At 38.0% G+C, this 21,085-nt stretch overlaps 1 protein-coding gene across 1 annotated transcript in view; it reads right to left on the bottom strand.

Annotated features, from left to right (window-relative positions):
* The window catches only part of LOC113499980 (laminin subunit alpha), a 45,435-nt gene extending 25,984 nt beyond the window's left edge, over window positions 1-19,451 (bottom strand). The window contains 22 exon segments of the mRNA XM_026880613.1: window positions 92-272; window positions 649-801; window positions 1,090-1,449; window positions 1,595-1,783; window positions 2,248-2,386; window positions 3,281-3,417; window positions 3,820-4,073; window positions 4,470-4,628; window positions 5,327-5,449; window positions 6,039-6,215; window positions 7,022-7,197; window positions 7,762-7,873; window positions 8,358-8,495; window positions 8,776-8,851; window positions 9,660-9,853; window positions 10,677-10,886; window positions 13,111-13,327; window positions 13,576-13,746; window positions 13,956-14,064; window positions 14,243-14,370; window positions 19,036-19,182; window positions 19,445-19,451. Coding sequence (XP_026736414.1) covers window positions 92-272; window positions 649-801; window positions 1,090-1,449; window positions 1,595-1,783; window positions 2,248-2,386; window positions 3,281-3,417; window positions 3,820-4,073; window positions 4,470-4,628; window positions 5,327-5,449; window positions 6,039-6,215; window positions 7,022-7,197; window positions 7,762-7,873; window positions 8,358-8,495; window positions 8,776-8,851; window positions 9,660-9,853; window positions 10,677-10,886; window positions 13,111-13,327; window positions 13,576-13,746; window positions 13,956-14,064; window positions 14,243-14,370; window positions 19,036-19,077 — 3,445 coding nt within the window. The 5' untranslated portion in view covers window positions 19,078-19,182; window positions 19,445-19,451.
* Window positions 19,452-21,085: the final 1,634 nt, after the last annotated feature.

The raw sequence follows: 21,085 nt of genomic DNA, 5'->3' as shown, positions 1-21,085 counted from the left end.
CAATAAAAAATAATAGGGATGGGATTGACCCGCAAGAAAATCATCTAGTTATTCTTAATTGCCATAGTATGATGGGTTAGGATATTCTCACCAGGGTTGACGGGTTGGTAGTAGTGCACGAGGACCATGTAGTCCCCGGTGGTGAGCACCTTGCCCTCCACCCGCAGCGGCTCAGTGCCCGGTGCTAAGTACACCACGGTGGGGGAGGTCGAGTTGTCCAGGTTCGGCAGGACCGTGTCCCGGTCTCCACCCGTACCGGACTCGGCTTCCACCTGGGAGGGAATAATTATCAGAAATCTTATAAGTATAATTCGAACATACGTTGGTGGCACAACAAATCTAATTATTAATTCAATAAAGTATTTATTAGGATATCGCAATTACTTTCGGACCAAACCGGAGTCATTTATCATGCGGCGGTAGGGTCGCGAGTGAATTTAACTACTCGGGTTACCTTAGCCTATCTTGAGAAATACGCGTAAACTGGTATTAAACAATTGTTAATCTACTCCATATGCATAAATATACCTTAAATTTAATGCCTGAACGTCATGTGTTTGAGAACAATCGAGCGTTCCCTTTAAACAGTTTTGAACTTTCGTGCAATACATTTAAAGTATATTTTCGAGTGGCACACAGACACAGTACCTTCTTAGAGTCGACGGCGGCGGCGAAGACAGCGGGCTCGCACTTCCCGTTACGTCGGAGGCAGTACGGGCGCGGCGTGATGTAGTCCAGGCTCCAGTCCGCTTCCGGTATGGCCACTATGGACTTGATGCCCACGAATGTGTCGCGATCACCCTACAATAGTCATTACATAGCATTATATTATGATAACGTTAAAATAGCGAACACTTTAAACTTGTATTCAGCACAATATCAGAATATATTTACATTATGTGATGACGTAACTTCTAATTGAATTTTGTTGGTTTTTATTAAAAGTATAATTTTTTGTATTTCTTATCGTATCAAGAAGAAATGTTTAGAACGGTTTAATTCTCAAAACGAATGGAGAGATACTCACTATTTAAACTGAATTTTATGACTAAAGTTTACGATAAATTAAAGATGATATAACGAACTCACCACCAAATAAATAACATTATTCGCGTCATGGATGTTAAACACTTGTATCTTGGACAGATCATCGACGACAGCCTGTCTGCAAGGAGCTCTGTACGGACAGTCGTTAAGGTTCACAATCGCGTTCGTCTCCTGCTCGTCTCCCGACTGGAAACGCACGCTGATAGGTCCGCGGGGTACGAAGGAATATGAGCCGTTGTTGCTGTCGACCTCGTTAACGTTGGCGAGGCTGTGGTTGACCGGCGTCACGTATTCTATGAGCAGGATGTAAGCCCCGGGCGGGTCTATCTTCATGTTGTACTGGATCTCGTCGGCTGTGAGGATCGGGATGGAGTCCGCTGTCGCTTGCAGCTCGTTCAGTTGCTGTGGACGAAGGTGTTTGTAGTTGTAAGTTTCCAATTGGAGCTTTTGTGTGTTCCACATTTTTGATGATTTGCCATTCATCAGATAAAAATCCGGTTGTTCAATATACCAAGAACTAACCTACACACATATTACTAGGCCTCACCTCAACATTATCGATGTAGCCGGTGACCGAGGTGCTAAGCCCACTAACATCAGCGGTGGGCCTGCCCGCGAGGCTGGGATAGGCGAAGTCGCGGCACAGCGTCTTGTCGCCAACCACGCACGGCTTGTCCACGATTTTAGTCAGCACCGTCGCCTCGTAGTATGTCTCCGGGATAAGGACGAAGTAATCCTGGAAATAAATTAAAAGATAAAAACTTGTAAATATGTAAAATATTGGAGATGTTATGATGATCCTTAGTGTATCAATTAAAGAAAAGATTCGCAACAAAAACCCCTGTGTTAATCACTCCCATTGAGGCGGAAAATTAATCATGTATTATTTAAGTAACATTATTTGATATTCCATATTGAGGAGGCATTCGACACGACACTGAGGGTCTCGTACAAATAGGCTTTCCACCAGAGATGTGCGAGGATGTGTAGCGAGGGATGTGTTTGTAAAGAATGGATAGAATCGCTTCATTTACCACGCCTCGGTCAGCACAGATCTGGTGGAAACGGCTCAGCCGACATACTCGCACGACACATTTTCATAGCACACCTCTCACGAAGTATAAGCCTAAGTAATAGAGTATCGTTTTCACGCATTACGTGCGAGAACCAGTTTCGAATGGAAACTGCCGATGTACTCACAATCATGACTTCCTTGTTGGTCTTGATGGTGATCATCCAGCTGCCGGGGTTCATGACGAGCGGCGCCGGGGCGATGCCCTTCTCTCCCGCCACGGTCACCAGCTGCGGCCGCGCGGTGGGCCGGAGCGCTACGCTGAACCTGGACACGATATAGCCATGGATGAAATGGACTATTTGGGATGGTTTGCAAAGTCATGATAAAGCAGTGTCAGTCTGCGCTTTGTTAAGTTATAAATGTGATTAGGACCCGATTTTTCAATCGTCAGATAACTTTTATCTGAGGAATAAATATGGCTGTTAGACATATTTTCTATACAAAACCTGTCAAATCGTCAAACTTATTCGTCGAATTAAAGTTATCTGGCGATTGAGAAATCTGCCCTAAGATAAATTAGTCAGGTGCACGTTTAGCAGAAGGTGGCGCAAGTTTTTTAATGACTTATTTTAAAATCTGTTCAAGATCGAGTGGCGACATACAAGAGCTAAACTAAACTATACGTGCGCTGGCAGTTATAGTGATACAACCATACTAATATAATAAATGCGAAAGTATCCGTAACTTTTTGTCTGGAAAAAGATTAGTTAGGCGCTAATAAGGGGTCAAACTTTATATGATACTAGCTGTCCTGGCTACGTACCGCCTAACAGTCGACGATCACAGTGGAGACAAAATATTAAGGGTGGACAACCCTTATCACTTAGGGTTATGAAAAATAGATAGTAGCCGATCCTCAGACCTATTGAATACGCATATAAAATTTGGTAAAAACCGGTTAAGCCGTTTCGGAAGAGTACGGTAACTAGCATCGTGACACGGAAATTTTACATAATCGATTTTTTTAGAATGGACTGCGGCTTTGAAATTTCGCTTAATCATTATTTTAAATAATGAAATATGTGCATTGCGGTCTTTGGGTATTTTGTTTTAAAGGGGGGGGTGGAAACGGGAACCACCGAACGCTGTAAGCTGAAGTCCACGCGGTTGGAGCCTCGGGCAAAAGCTAGTAATAGAGTTTAAAATAAGGGTACTCACTTCTGCTGTATATCGACGACGCTGTCGGGCGTGATGACGATGGTGGCGAGCACGGGGTCCTGCAGCGGGTTCGCGTACTTCACCACCATGCGGTACAGGGAAGACTTGCCGATCTGCACGCGGTTCGTCACTTCATTCTAATGGAGACAAATATTATTATTATCGAATTATATAAATAAAATCCTTACACAGAACAACGTAATGATGTAATTACCGTAAGTTTTATGGACGACAGACTGTGTGACATTTTTTGTGTCGGGATTTTAAATCTGCATACAATTGGCAGGGAAATTAGTAAGTAAATAAAAAAATTGACGTCTACTTTAGCAAATATGGTCATAAAAATAAAAAAAACTACTGGTCCCAATTTATATTTTGATGCGATCAAATGACAGCTATTTCACGTAAAATTAAAAAGGATTATTTAAATCGATTCGCATAGTCCAACACGTAGACATTCACGGCCATTCAAAACAAAAGCCTTTCATGCATTTTAGTTCAATTTGCGTTGAGGAAAACTAATTGCGAATAATACGAACCTGTAGCATGGAGAACACGACGTATCCCTTCCACGAATACCCTGGGAAGACCTCGTCGGAGTTCCTGTAGCGGACGGGGCCAGACTGCGTGTAGCCCTCCTCGACTTCGAACTGGAACTGGTGCAGCGTGGGGAAGTAGTGCGCGCGGATGGGCCGGTCGCAGCGGCGGCCTTCCACGCGCGAGTGACAGCGACACTGGCCCGTCTGCTTGTCGCAGTTGTTGTCGATCGAGCCGCCGATGTCGCAGTCACATTCTGACGAGGTTAGTGCAATATTACTCTTATTGTATGTAGTTTTAAGGTAGCTTCTTCAATGCAATGCAATATTGGTCTCGTTGTAAGGTAGCTTTTTCACAGAAAGGCCATAAAAGCTCGCAGGTCAACGTAAAAAGGCCGGCGTTGTGAAAAGAGGTTACACTGCTTTTATACCTATCTTGAAAAACAACTTTAATGATTTAGTGTGGTGGCCTTCTTTCAAGTTATTGCGGCCTTCTTGTTGTTTTGTGCTTGTCTTTAATAATCATAAGACAAGAAAAAGGTCGCCATTAAAGCTTTTAGAGAGACTTTGTTTGAATGGTGCTACTATAACTACTTCATTATTTTCCTCCAGTGTTGGTCCATCGCAACTATTGAACAGAATCATCTAGTTACCGGTACATCCGAAGACGTTGTTGGTGTCGAGCTTGTAGAAGCCGTCCTGGCACTGATCGCACTGGCGCTCGCCCACGCTCAGCTTGCACGTGCACTGGCCCGAGCGCGTGTTGCACGCGCCCAGCCCGCCCAGCGTGCCCGCCAGGTAGCACTTACATTCTGAAGGTAATTACATATAAAGTGACTACAGATTGTGGGATTTGTCATTGCATTTTGCTAAGTTAAGAACGAAAGGGCATTTATTATTTTTATCTGTCTAAGAAGCCCATGACTTTAGCCCGAGGACTATGCATAAAGATAAGAGACTAATGGGTAGAGTCTGACACTACCCATTTAACAAAAAAAAAAAGGCTTGCATTGACTATATCCCTCTATTTCCCAGGCTGGAGTCAGCGGATCGCTTGTACATGCTCTATGCAACTTCGGCGGGACCCTTTAACTATGATAATCTATACTAATATATAAAGCTGAAGAGTTTATTTGTTTGTTTGTTTGAACGCGCTAATCTCAGGAACTACTGGTCCAAATTGAAAAATTATTTTTGTGTTGAATAGACCATTCATCGAGGAAGGCTTTAGACCATCACCGCTGCGACTAATAGGAGCGAAGATACAATGGAAAATGTGAAAAAATCAGGGCAGGTATAAATCATAACTTATATCTTCTACCCAAGGGGGCGAAGTCGCGGGCAACAGCTAATTTCCAATATATTTTTGTGCTCCATTTAGACGGAAAAACTAAATATTAGTCTAAAAAATAAAACAAAGCTAAAAAATACCTACAAATCTCCTCTTCCTTATCTTAATAATTATTACATTACGTTGTTTCAGAATAAAACTAACAAAAATCATCCTCACCTTCACATCCCGAAGGGTTGTACTCCTGCAGGTTCCAGAACAGCGGCTTGCAGTCGCTACAGATGCGGCCCTGCACGCGGTCCTTGCACTGGCAGAGCTCGCCCGCCGGCACCGAACCGCAACCTACGCACAAGCATATATTTCATTGATATTTCATTTATGAACAGGATCTTAAATAAGGGTTCTAGAATTAATCAATTTTTTTACTTCTACTTGGCATACGCCCCCAGTTACAATATCAATAGTCTAAGAAGCTTGTTTTGTTTGGCTACAGTCGTCAGCAATATATTAACATTAAGGAAGTTTATCATCATCGGCTTAGCCTTTTCCCAACTATGTTGGGGTCGGCTTCCAGTCTAACGGGTTTGAGCTGAGTACCAGTGTTTTACAAGGAGCGACTGCCTATCTGACCTCCTCAACCCAGTTACCTGGGCAACACGATACCCCTTGGTTAGACTGGTTGTCAGACTTTTCAAGCTGCTGACTACCTGTATCGACTGTTAAAGGTGTAGGAATAACAGACGGGACCCACAATATAACGTGCCTTCCGAAACACGGAGGAACTCGTTATGACAAAGATGGTCACCCATCTACGGACCAACCGCGTCAAGCGTAGCTTAACCTGTGATCGATTCACTTATGCGGTTATAGCTTAGCCACGAGCTTATTAAGGAAGTTAATCAAAATAAAAAAAAATCCCTTAATAGCAGACCTGCAAAGCTGGCGATGACTCCTCTGGGATCGCAGTTACACTCCTCGCAAGCGGGGTAGTTGTAGTACTTCTCCTTGCACTTGTCGCACTTGGCACCGTCGAAGTTCGGCTTGCAGTGGCACTGGCCGGCGTCGTCACACGTCGACCCGATCGAACCCGACACGTCACAGTAACACGCTGAGATAAATCAAACAAACATAATATGTCAACAGTTTTTAAAATAGTCTATTAGAAAATGACATCTTATATATTAAAATGAATTGTTGTTTGTTAGTCTCGCTAAAACTCGAGAACGGCTGAAACGATATGGCTTATTTTAGCCTTGAAATATTTTCATCGAAGTCTAGGGAAGGTTTAGACAGTGAGAAAATATGAAAAATTGGGCAAAGACAAAAAACTGTAAATTAATAGCCCTATCTCGCTATTATTTTACAGTTTTTTCAAATCAGCTAGTCACTTAAATTTATAACACTTAAATACAGGTAAGAGACAAGTGACGTCATGTACCCAAAAGTAGGTAACGTAAGGCAAGGATGATCATGTGATCTGTTTATTATAAGCGCAAAAATATACTATTTAATAGAGTACACGGTTATTGCAGATATGATGTTTCCTCGTGCTGACGTCATTCGGCGATTAGGTTTGGTCAATAAGAGTCTGTACAATTTATTGTTTGTGAGTCCTTATTGGTCATTTCTTTTTTTGTTTGTTTGACCGAATATTGGCGTTACATCGTTCTCATATAATGCAACCATAAAAAAAAAAAAAAAAAAATTATTGTATGGTAGTGAAAAAGAGTAACCATGGAGTTCTCCATTCCGAACGAGCGGTAGCTTCAATAGGAGACTGACCGACAGACTGACTTTAGATTTTAATATTGTTTAAATAAATTGTTTGACGTCCAAAAGTGCCATATACTGGTCTAATTAAAATAAAGAATACCTTAGAAATAAATGGTAGGTAATATATAATAATAAACTCACGTAAACAATCCGGATACTTGTAATACCCTGGCGAGCACTGGTCGCACTGCTTGCCGCCGAAGTTGGCGAGGCAGTTGCACTTGCCGGAGGCCGAGCAGCTGGTGGAGGTCGAGCCGGTGGGATCGCAGCCGCACGGCACGCACGTCCGCTCGCGACCCGACACCTCCATGTAGTAACTGGTAGCAAGGGAACATCGTTGGTAAAGGAAACTATGTTCGATCATCATCGGAATAGCCTTTTCCCAACTATGTTGGGGTCGGCTTCCAACGAATGTTGAAATTATATAAAATTTCATTTTCGACGAGTCATGTGCAGATAGCAGGTCAAAGTACCTGCTATCTGCATACATTATCGCGTTTTTATTGACTTGGAGTCGATTTTTCAATCGCCAGATAACTTTTATTCGACGAATATGTTTAACGTTTTGACAGCTTTTGTATAGAAAAAATGTCAAACGGCCAGAATTATTCCTCAAATGTAAATTAACTGATGATTCAAAAATCGGCCCTTAAACGATTGTAGATTTGTCGCTTAGCGAGAGAGGAAGATAATTTTGAGAGGCGTGAATTCTGGCCAAGTTTATGGAAATTGAGTATCAGAGAAGTCATGTTAATTATTCTATTCAGGCATTCAGCTTTATAGCTTGATAAAATATAATTTGCCTAAAGGTGCAAATTGATCAGAATAATAACTACAAAACATTTACAAATATCTACATATTTAAATGGAATAATGCTTACCCAGACAGACATTGATCGCAACGAGCTCCTCCAAAGCCGGTTTTACAGATGCACGAGCCGCTGACGTCATCACAAATGCTGGGTTCCGTGCCACTTACGTCACAATTGCAGTCTGAAATAAGACCAAACGTGATACAAACGAGAGATATTCTTTAAATTAGTATCACAGTCTAAAAAGTACAAAAGTTTTTCGAAAGCAAGAGTAAAAGTCCAGTGCAATAATACATTGACCTTCCCTCTCAGACTTAAAAGCTTATTAACATCATAAATGTTTTTAATAATATGTGTGTGTCTACTGATAGCATCATTAAGTTGTTGTCTCATTTCTCAGTAACATGTATCTCGGAATCCTGTTTTTGTATTGTTGACATAAGGAAATATTTGATGAGCTTTTCAATCCTCACACTCGACACTCTTTCCTACCACTAGCTTTTGTTTTACAGAACACTCAGGAACCAAGACAAGAAGACTTTCAGATGGTCAGATGTACTCATTAAGAACTAAAAAGGTTGAAGATTTCTATAGGAGCCGTGCACACTTGACACAAACTTTAAATCATTCTCCGTTTAGATCACAGAGATTTATTTCGGACTTACGTTTGCAAGTAGGGTAGTTGTAGTATCCGGCCTCGCACTGGTTGCAGGTCCGCCCGCTGTACTTGCTCTTACACGTGCAGTTGCCGCTCGTCTTGTCGCACACCGGCGACACCGAGCCCACGGAGTTGCACTCACAGTCTATCCAAAACAAAGAACAATTTTATTTCTTGTAAATGACAATGGCAGTTCGGGCTTTATTGCTTTTATAGTAATAAGTTTTACAAACATCTTATTTATGTTAAGTGCACAAAGCCTTAGCCAAACAAGTATTATCCCAATATATATTCTATGTCCAGCTCTGTGATTGGTTACAATCAACAACCAGTAACAACATTTGATTGATTTAATTCACAAAACTCTGAGGAAATTGGGATAAATGTTGTAATAGTTGCTTTTATTCGATGAATATGACACTTACTTTTACATTCAGGTGAAAAGTATCCATCAGCACATATCTCGCACGATTTACCCGCATAGTTGTATTTACATGGACACTGCAAAGAAGAAATAATAAAAATATATAAACACACATATTTAAGCACAAACAAATAGTTTTACTACTTAAAAAGGCTTTAACTATTCAGACTAAACTAACTCATAACTTAAAGCACCAAAGCTTAATTTATTATGAAACAAAGAAATGTGTAGAAAAAAAGACTGAAACAAGATAAAAATTCAAAACAGAATTGCAGTCGGAGGCATGCGCAAAGAGATAATAATTTATCATTTAGAAGCACTTAATTTCATGCCTCCGACTGCAATTCTGTTTTGAATTTTTATCTTGTTTCAGTCTTTTCAGTTGATTTTTAATTGTAGTTATCCGTGCAGGCGGGTGTTTTGTTTTTTAAATTATTATTTTATTTATGTCTTTTTAGTTAAGAAAGATTACGTAACCGGATTAATTCCTTAAATGAGTTTATGTCATGTGGTTGATTTAGCAAATTTTTTTTATTATTTATTTATCGTTCCATTTAATATTTAAAATGCAAGTTATGTACATACTTAGAATCAGTGTTTAAAATCCTTCATTTTGATACCCCACTTAATATGCCTGGTAGATTTATTTTTATTTCCTCACATTATGGCTTCAAACAGCCGCTATATTGTTTTTTTTTTATATTTCACCTACCTAAGAACACTCGGGCTATTAAGACAAATCTAACGATACCTCAAATGTGAAAATCCATTCAACGGTTCTAGAGATACAAGGTAATAAAGAATATTACATACATACAAGATACGCGCTAAACACATAACCCTCCTGGCAGTCGGGTAAAAAAGAGAATTAAAATTTCAACTAACAAGTCCATCAACTGGTGTGCACTGTTGTCCGTCTGTTCCATTGAGGTTGCAAGTACAAGGCTTGCAGTCCGGGTAGTCGAAGTATCCGTAAGCACAGGAGTCACAGTTCGGTGGGTTGAACTCAACCCGGCATTCACAACGCCCTGACTCCTCTTCACAGTTGCCCGTTGAGTAGTGCAGGTCACAGTTACAGGCTGTACACAGAACATTTATGTTAGAAAATGAGATTGTAACTAAATATAAGGCATGTACAATTGATTGATATGTGCTTAAAAATACAAGAAGCTTGAACTATTATCTATAAACACTATAAATAATCATGTCTTTATAGAATATAGAGCGAGAAAAGAATAAAAAATTATTTATATATATATTACATATGTATTTAGGTTAATGTTAGTAATTATTTTTAGTTATAGCTTCTTTCTTTTTTGTTTTTTTACACACTATCTGCATCTCTTCTTATTCTAACTCTCCCATAACGGGCCTGCTGGAAGAAATTTCTGTTGAAATAAGCTGTGCCTATGTACTATGTGTTCTATCTTTCTTCTTTTCTGTACTCTGTGTGTGTATCTGTGTACATGAACTATTAAATAAATAAATAAAAACATCATTTGTAAAAATACTGTCCAGCTATAACAGTAAAAATACTTTATTAAATGATGTAACGGTTTACTCACGCGTATTTATCCTTAATCATGATCAGTTCGACTCGCGATCCCGCCGCGTCTGCTCATGATTAAGGACTCCGGTTGGGTCCGAAACTAGTCGGGCTACCCCGATAAATACGCGTGAGTAAACCATTACATCATTTATTAATGAATCAGTCTCACAATAGTTATTATACAAATATAGTAAAATTACTGTCCAGCTATAACAGTCAGACAGAATTCCAGATACAAAGGCCCATTTCACCATTTTGTTATGGAACGCTAAAGTGCAAAGAATCATACAACAATTACAGGATAATGTTGACAGGTTTAGCAACATTAATCAATAATTAGTGGGGTTACTTACGGTGGCACACATTGGTCTCGTTCCAGCTACGTCCATAAGGCCTGTAGTAGGTGGGCTTGCACTTGTTACAGTTGATGCCCTCAGTGTTGTGCTGGCAGTTCTTGCAGACTCCGCCGCCCTCATACCGGCCGTATATGTCCAGGGACAAGTGCTGTGCATCAATATCCGGGTCGTACTCGCACTCAGTAGTATGGTTGTGGCAGTTACAAGCTGTAGAGGTAGGTTTATGTTAGATAAGTACTATTAATGCTAGGTAACAATGATTTATTTATATGTACATGCTCCTTGGTTTTACTTCGACTATAAACTCATAACTTAGAAAGTGGTGGTCTATGCTCATATGTTTTAGGCCTAACCTAGCAGTAAGGGATTTATATTATTATTTTTAATAGATTTGTAAACAACTTAGAACTTAAAATAGGTAATTGGTTTGATTTACCGGGCAGGTATAGCTGTATAATGTTTCAAATTACATTTATAGCTTTACGAATAATATTAGCTTGTTAGTTTTTGTTTGATTAGTCTTCAAAATACAAAACTGTGGAAAAAAATGTACTATTAAAGATATTCATATTATTCATACAGACGGAAAAGACGATGAAATATTTGTTTACTATTTTGAAAACGGATGCTCTATGATGATATGCGTGACAGGCAATAGTTGACAATCGTAGTGAAGTTGCCTAACGAAAATTAATCGGTTCCTTAAAAACATCGAATAAGTTCGTAAAGGAAATAAAATCGGATTTATTGCTTTTAGATTTGTGAATTTAATTGCCAAGTTTTTGTGTTTTTGTAGACATTGTAAGATGCGAAAAATAACAATATCATCAAACAACGGGCTTAACAAAAACGAAAAACTTAATAAAACAACAAAATTCACAATCAACAAAACCAACGCAAAAAACACAAAAAACAAACGCAAACCGCATACAAGGCAGATGCACTCGTTCGGAGGTTTGAATATTGCGATTTGCAATACGACCGCACGATGGACGCTTCGATTCATCGATTTGATGTCGATACAAAAGTGTCAATCTCTATTGACAAAAGTTCCGTTCCATGCATTTGACATTTTAATGACATACTATCATCTTTATTAAAATTAACATTCATTAAAATATATTACAGTTAAAAAGATAAATAATATCTGTTCCCTTAAATTATTTAAAATCCATTGTTTTGGACAGGAGACAATAATTTATTTCGTTTGCTTCCTCTATTGTTTACTTGTAAGAAATTTGCTTAGCAAGGAACATGAGACCTGTCATGCATATCATTTAACGGCGCATTATCCTGACCTGTCATGCATAGCATCTGTACATTATGCTGATATCACTACATAGTATAAAACAAAGTCGCCTTTTCTGTCATCATGTTGTATGTCCCTATGAACGCTTAAATCTTTAAAACTACGCAACGGATTTTGATGCGTTTTTCAACAATAGATAGAGCAATTCTTGAGGAAGGTTTAAGTGTATAATAAGTTTAGGTTTTGTGTAAACTGACAATATTACAACGATATTAGTTAAACATGTCGGAAAAAATTAAGCCATTCGAGAGCTTTCCTCGAGAACGCTGCCAAAACCTTTTGAGTTACAACAAAACTATGTATGGCGGGTTTGTACCTCTTTAATAAATCTACAAAAAAGTCCGCGGTGGTATATGTCTATCTTCCAAGGATAACCCACAATAACCATTTTTATGTGTTTTCTTAATACAGTAAAATTATGGGTTATTTACGAACCTATTTTTAACAATACAGTATTAATCCTTATCCAAATAAATAAGTTAGATATAGTATACATCTAATATAGAACAAAATTGCCTTTTACACTACACCAAAAAAGTGAATAGGTAATGAGTTATCGTAATATTAAAATCTCCGCGCGAGAAATTAAAAATCGATGAAACGTAGCGAAGATATCGTTGGCATCTATATACTATAATAAAGCTGAAGAGTTTGTTTGTTTGTTTGTTTGAACGCGCTAATCTCAGGAACTACTGGTTCAAATTGAAAAAATATTTTTGTGTTGAATAGACCATTCATCGAGAGAGGTTTTAGGCTATATATCATCACGCTGCGACCAATAGGAGCGAAGAAAAAGTCATAACTTATATCTTCTAACCACGCAGACGAAGTCGCGGGCAACAGCTAGTTGTCTATAAAAGAAATGCACTAAAAAGTTAACGTTTTTCAAATGGAATAGTTTTTATTAAAAGATCACCATTATGGTACAATATGCATAGCCGTGGTACATTAGGCTGGAAATGAGTATAATTTTTGAGTAAAGTATATGAAACATATAACATACTAAATAAGAAGGTCAAATAATTGGCATTTCGAATTCAACACCTAATAAATAAATACTGAAAAGATTGCTGTACTTGATGAAATGTGTAATAAAAATGTAATTATTATTGTCTAACTCACGTTCACAAACAAATCTGTCCCAATGCTGAGAGATCCTCCACTTCTTCTGCTCGAAGCCAGGGCAGCACTCAGCGCACTGTGGGCCGCAGGTGTTGTGCTGGCACACACATTCCAGAATGTTGGTGTTCGTGGCTGGGTCCGCAGGCTCGCACGTGTCAGCGTGCCCGTTGCACATGCAACGTCCTCCGATACTGATGTCCTTTATACTGTAGAAGTACTGAAAAACAGTATTGGGTGTTACTGGCAAAATATTCACAGGTGTGCACACTTAGCAAACCAAAACTTTACTTCACTATATCATACTAAAATATTCCGGAATTATTTTTCTTTCAAATTTAAGCAGTGTTTTAATCCATGCACGAAAATTGTTATGGCAAAGAATAGGTTGACTTGGTTCACCCACCACTTCGGTTTTCCACGTCTTTGTGAGCCAAAAGCAGCCAGTATTAAATGTTGTAAACTTACTCGTCGTGTGACTGTGGGGTCTTTATTGGCGACGGACATGAGATGCCCCAATAAGTTCTTGGTCCTTAGCAGTCGTAGCCTGACGTTTGTGGCTCTTGTCCACTCCTGTAGCACCGATGAGTTGAAGTACTGGTTCGCCGATGGACGGTAGTTCAGCAGAGATATCGGGATCTAGGGAAGAGGAATTTTTTGTAAAATATAGTCAGATGTAACGAACTGGACGTCCATTAACAATTAAACGTTGTAATTTGAAGCAAGAGTTTACTGTTATGGTTGAATTGAATTTAAAAGAATCCTTTTTCCTAGTTTTACGCTCGTTTTTAATTTCATCTTTTCCTGGTTTGATGGGAGCCTTAAGTAAATTATAAAAAACTACTCACTTCTCCACCCTCCAGAGGCACAATCTTTGAGTATTCCGTGCTGCAGATGACGGAGTCGTCTTTGGTAATGGGTTGCAGACTTTCCTTGCCAAAGTAACGTTCACAATCCCTGCGAAATTAAAACTGCTTAGTGAAAGAGACTTGAACGGTAGGTCACATATTGGTGTGTGTTCGTTACTTGTTTCTTTTTTGTATGGTAAAAGGCTTTTGCTTCGCAGTAAAAGATTAGATAAGACCTTTCTTATTTAAACTAAGGGACAAAAATATCGTAGGAAATAGGTACTCACTGAGGCGAGTCGGAAAAGTATTGCCAAGGCTTAAAGGTCTTCCCGTAATCCGTTGACTTCTCCAGCACCCAGAGACCAGGACGCGGGGAGTTGCCCATCTTCACGAATACGTAAGCCACGTGGAACTCCTGTGAACGATACACTACATTATTACACAGATTCTGAGTAAGTTTGTACCAGGCATATCTAAAGACAATGAAGTAAACCATCTGAGTGATTACCCTGCAAGTTGAAAGGGAACCGAATGTTTTGGATTCATTATTTTTTAAATGTTATCCGTGGTGCAAGGCCAATCTTTTAATGTTTCTTTTTTACAGAGCATGAAACTAGCATTTAGCCCAATTAGCATTCCTAAATTTTTTTAGTCTTCTGATTAATTTCATTGTAGTTTCCAAGACAATTGGTGGTTTTCCAGGAATTTACTGGGATTTAGGAGATCTTTAGTAGAGATATTCAGAAGGACCAAAGTTTTTGGAATTGTTATTGTGTGGCGGACGATCTTAACTTAGTATTTGGGTAGAACGATGGTGGCCATAGCGAGCTTTGTAACGGAATGATGTAAATCGCTTGTTCTGCCAATCACTGCAGCTTTTAAACGGAGTGCTTCTCCGTCTTCTATTACCCAGGATTAGGCCGGAGTGCTTTCACGAAATACACTAATTCATTTCAGAATTTCCTCACGCAAAACATTGATCGATACCTCTTAGGATTTTGGTGACATGGAAATAATTTTGTATACATAATAGCATGTGAGATCACTGTCAACTAAGTAAGCGTTATTAGATAGGTTTAGTTGATATCAAGTTCCGGATGTGATAATTTTATGTCATAAGATACGAATTCAGATGAGTAGGGGAATTACCGAGATTTATAGTAAAACGAAACTGTTGTTGTAAAGTAAAAACCAGGATTATATCATAGATACAACTTATTTGTAACGAATATCGATTAAGGGAGTATAATCCCTGTACTTTCCGCTATTTTTTAAGTCCTGGATAGTTTTTTCCGACTTATATTCATGCTATTACTAAGCAGGTACTAGGGCACACTCTAACCTTATCGTTATTACACCACATTACTTCATCTCTCGAATCTATTATTGAGACACGTGTAGTCATAAAGAAATTGTCGGTATTATTTTTTACGAGTTGCTACGGATCTATTTATGATATTATAATAATCGTGTTATGAACTTATAACCCCGCCCTTACGCACATTAAGTTTTTATCGCGGCGGCTATCACCAGCCACATCCGACGGTTGGGATCACGCGGGGACCGAGTGCTATCCCTAAGCTATATCTTTTGACATAAAAATAACCTTCATAAAGGATGTACTGTAATATGTTATACGGAAAATAAATGATAGATTTTGCTGTATTCAATTGAAACACTGGTTTCAGTTTATTGAGATTATTATTCTTGCATTATTAGAAACAGCATAAACGCCATATATATGGAGCTTTATTTCAAAATTTTGTTGTTATTTTAAACGCATGCTACAAGATCAGATTGGACAGCGTAATAGTGGATATTAAATGTTAACAAAAAGGAATAAGAAAGGAAAGGACAAAAAAAGCACTTAAATAGTCTGTGTGTAACGTGTTATCTATTATGTAGCAAGTATGAGACTTAAACACTAAAATACTTATAGGTAGGTAGCGCTTAGCTTTAATTTTATATTATTTAACGCTTAATTAATTATAACTATTTTAAGCTATGATAGCAAGACTTGCATATTGCGTTAAACCAAACATAAGTTATGCAAGTATTTAATGCTTGATTTTTTTTACTATTTATGTCCCTCTGTAGGATAAAAGCCAGAATAAATAGAGGCAGTATTAAATAAATGAGCGTAGGTGACATACAGCGCTGAGGAAGATAATTTGAACGCATTTTAGGTTCAAATTCTCTCCTTTCTTCAGTCTCCATGTGTAAGCACCTTTTGGGGCCAAAGGTGCTCACAGTTGGAGTGGTTCGACACCTTAGAAGTGCGTACTTCCTGAGGTTAATCTTCTATGCAGGAATAGGTGAATACCGATTAATTTCATTTCAGTCTAATAACTTCGGCGGCTACATAATTTTATGTATGCTCTAGTAAGTTTACTCAAAAGAGGTTAACTATTGAAATGAAACTACTTTTACGGATAATATCGCGGTTTAATTTTAGATTTTAGTTCAGAGATTTAGAGTTTAGTTATTAAACCGCGATAAAATCCGTAAAAGTAGTTTCATTTCAATGTCTAACATTCGCGTAAACCTAAGAAACCACTATGGGAGGTTAACTATCTCCGCGTATTAAATAAATATAAGTGTGAAGTAGTTATACTTGATTTGGTAATCTTAATAATTGTTTTTTTTTTCTGAATTTTTCAAACAAAAAGACACTTAAAGAGATGTTAGTTATTCTGGACTTTAACCACATGGAGAATAGAATTCAATATGCAATAGCGAGATTGATTTAAAATAAATGTGTAATAGAAAAGGCGACTTAGGTACATTAGAAACATTCGCAATTATAATAGGTATATTACACAGAGCTTGTATTTAAATAGGCATCAGCAAAACCACATATCATATTCGCTAGTCTAAGGGAACAAGACAGTCGCATTGCAAGTTATCAAATTTCGCTTAGAGACAATTCACAGAAATGCATAGAGGATAAATAATAAACTTTGTCACATATAAATATGTTATTTATATTACCGTTAAGCCTATTAAGGAGTGGGTATCGTTACACACAGACTCAAGCTAGCTCTGGGACTTCGGGTGATCGTTGATTAATTCACATTTGAATTTAAAAAAATGACAGTTTCAAGTCACATGTCTTAACGAATCAAAAGTAGAAACGTTTGAGCGTGTATAACAAAATATTACTTAAGTAAGAAAATATTAACTCCAGCAACTCTTTATTTTTTGTTAAACTTGCTACTACACTTGTGCCCTGTCAAAATTTATTAATGCGCTGTTTTAGACATTCTGTTGGTAGGCGTTGACTGGAGTCATGCGAAGATATTATGTGCTGTTACATCAATAATTCGCAATCGTTATTATTACACGTAAACACTGAAAACTGCACGTTTTAAATGCTGTCGAAATTAAACCTAAAGTTGACACCCGAAAGGTTTAATTTCACGTGAAGCAGCCGAAGCATCGTAAATCAAGTTCTAATATTGTTTCATGTCTCAGCATTGCTTGAAGTAAAGGAGGTCGGTGAACTCACAACCATAGCGCTATTCTGGGAGTATCCTGCATAGACAGGGACATATGGCCGAATGCTTTCACAGAATTAGAAACACCTCGGTCGTGCTCCTAGAAATGCAATAAAATATCGCTTTAACTTTTATAGCTTTATTGCAATTAAAATCCTTTATTCTGCTTATGTTTTTAAGTGGGCTTTCACGGTATGTAACAAGGGAAACGACTAGTGCTGAGTTCAATTGTGTTCGTCATCATACGACAGTTATGAGAAGGATAATTACGAATCATTTTATAGTAACAGTATCCTAACATGTTTTATACCCCTTAATCAGAACTCATAAAAAAGAAGCATAGACTTGCAAATAGTCTATAATGTTAACTAATAATAAGTACAAAAGGTTATCCCAGTTACTGCTACGGATAAATCGAAAACTGTTTTGAAATTTTGTACACGACTAAAAATGGAGGTTATATTTCAAGCGCCACCGCTGATTGAATCGCTCAGATGCAGGATTGTCAAATAATCTTATTTGTCTACTATGGCTGAAAGCTACAAACAATGGCGTTACATGAGCGTTCGATTCCGGCGAATTTGGAAAATATTTGTAATCCACTGATGTTTGACTTGGCCCTTTGTGCATGTTACAGGTATTACATACCTACATTAAAGTACTATTAACACTGCATGGGGAGCCGAGTGGTGAAGGACACCATGCTAAACCCACTGCGCGACGTGTTGCCCGTGTTCTATCCCTAATAGACAAACGTTTGTATGCTTCACGATCGCTCGTTCTGGAGTCTGAGTATCTGGTGTAAGTGATTTGGATGTTTGTAAAACCTCCGAACAAAAGGATGAAATTCCAAAGGGCGGGAGTTTTTTTTTTTAAATAAAGCTGACCTTGCACTGTACTTAGTTAAAATAAATGTGCTTGGTCGATAAATATTCTCTCTAACAATATATTCCTTATTGTTAGTACGGAAGCCTTAGTCTCGCCATAGCTTCTTGGACATCATAACAGTTAAGCTATTGTATTTGCAATCGTGATCTAAGGGTCCCGAGCGGAATCTGACCCCCAGCAGGCTACGGGTTAACTCAGCTTTCATAAGTTTATTAGGATTTTACGAGACTGTATCTTGCGCAATTATTCTCGGAAAAGAGCTAATATTTGTTTTCGTTTATTCTAAAAGGTTTTTCCGAACTCGACCAGTCAGTCGGTCGTCCTCACTTGTGATTATTCTTGATTTAATGTTATGATTATCAAGGGAATATGATCAAACGACACTACCGTTACATTCTAAACTCCTATGACCACCAAGTTCCTATGACAAGATAACTTTTGAGTATCGTTTTTATTACCATCGTCTTGGTTTTGTGATAATTACCAGCAGTCTACTAACCTTATTTATCATTCAATTCCCTGTAAAATGTAGTGCAAAACGCTCAAGACGAAAACATAATTTCTTACTCTGGAATACCTGCTCTACGGGAGATGATTCACATAACCTTCTTGGTTGTAGACTTGTAGCGTCCAGATCTCAATGGAATATAGAAAGAGGACAATTGCAGGCGGTGTACGCATAAAGTTGACTTTACCTGTCCGAGGTCGATGGTGAGGTTGACTTCGTTGTACTTCATACCGCGGGAGAGCGGCGGGCTCTGCCACCACGTCTCCGAGCTGTCCACGGCATACTCCGGAGGATGCTTCTTGGCCTCATTGGTCGCGTCACAGATGTCACACACCTGAGGGCCGAAAACAATTCAACAATAAATACAAAGAGCAACAAATTTATGAAAATAGCTCTAATCTTACTTATTCTACAGATGACTGGAAAACAAAATGCTAATGAAGGTAATTCATACGTGACCACTATTTTTTTACTATTTCAAGAACTGAGTGACTAATAAGATTTAAATGTATCTATGCACCTAAATCCAATTTATAACTCTTACAGTGCACTAGAATATTCTTCAAATAACAAAAACCAAGTTCAAAACTACAAACCCATGTTCCTCCTAAAAGTATGGTTGCATCCAATGATATTATGCCACATCTAAATTAAAAAAAAACTTTTCTTAATTTAGAATGTCTCAAGTCCTTCAACTCGGTACCTAAGCTTTTATGACGAAGAGAAAAAAGTAGTTACCTATGGTGGGATTCTTTTTAAAACAAGGAGTGACAAACGCATTTATTACTGCAGCAACAAGTTTGGATTTTAACTAATAGGTTATGAACCTGAACTTTAATGATTGCATGAGTCACTGTCTTGCGGGACTGAAGTCATATTTACTGTTCTATTGAATATCTTTAAACTCTATGCTCTGAAATGTAGTAATGATTCTTTATGACTGAAAAGAAAACTAGATTCATGTGGCGATATTGTCAAATCTGAATATAAAACAAAACAGTCATGAGCATGGGAACCAATATTTCTATCCAAAGAACATTTTGTATTCATCATACTCAACCTAATTGATTCCAGAGAGTCCAGCAAAAAATCCTATTGTGTTTAGAAAAACAAAGAACTGCCAATAGGCTGCGGTCTCCGACTCGAGCATTTGGCTGCCACATGTTTGCAAAAAGCCCACGAGGATGGCCGATGTTAGCCGAAATTCCCCGAAGTAATCAAAGTCCCGGTGTTTGAGTACTGTCTGTTAATATCGCGTTACAATGCAACGATAATATTGTCGTTAGCTATGATAATTTAAATAAACATGTTCATAAAGTCTAGACGAACTCATCGTTAGTACATTCAAGTTTGATACCTTCTTGGATTCAACAAAACCTTGATACCTTTTGCAGGTTTTTGGGACTCTACCATATTCCCTTTTTGTACTTTATTTGTATTTACTTTAGTAATTTTCTTTTTTGCCTATACTTACATGATTCTTAAACGATATGCAACGTTATAGTAGGTAAGTAGTATGAGTAGTTTCATTGAATTCAAAATATTACATTTTAAAACGGGTTCTGATACATTTATTTTTCTTGGAAGCAAAGAAAATTATGTTACAGTAAAACTATTGTCCAAATTGTAACAAATCATTCAACTAATAAAAAACAAGCATTGAGCATTCAGTAATATCTCACGAGAGATACTGAGGTTCAAAGTTTTCTGATAACGGTCAAACCAAGTGACTGTTACTTGCTTATCTTAGTCCAAATGTATCTAAATTACGTTAGAGTAGACTTTTAGTTAATTTTTTATTTATTTCAAATGTAAAGATTCCAAGAGAACAATTGCAATATTAAAAACTTTATACTTATAAAGTAAGATCTAAGTTATTTTTGCTATGGTACCATCAAGCTCAGGTGACGATATTAACAACAAATCAGCCAGATTTATCTTTAAAAAACAAAAAAAAAATCGTCAATCGAAGACACTCTCAAATCTATTGACTAAAGATAAATATTGTAAGAGGCAGTTGATTTGTTTTTGATTGTGTCATATGATGCATTGGTGCCTATAAGTACTTAGTATTATAAAACAAGTGTGGGAAGTTCGAAAAATGCATTCCCGTTTTCGAATTTCTGCCACTTTTGAGGGTGCTTGCCCCAGTATACGGCGTATTTTTTTTTATTGGGCTAAAACTAAAAATATTGAAATGTGAAACCGCAGTGAGTGAGCGATGAATGCCTTCAATA

This window comes from Trichoplusia ni, chromosome 1 (genome assembly GCF_003590095.1).
Source record: "Trichoplusia ni isolate ovarian cell line Hi5 chromosome 1, tn1, whole genome shotgun sequence".
In the NCBI taxonomy this organism is placed as follows: Eukaryota; Metazoa; Arthropoda; class Insecta; order Lepidoptera; family Noctuidae; genus Trichoplusia; species Trichoplusia ni.
This window is presented reverse-complemented; position numbering and strand designations above follow the sequence as displayed.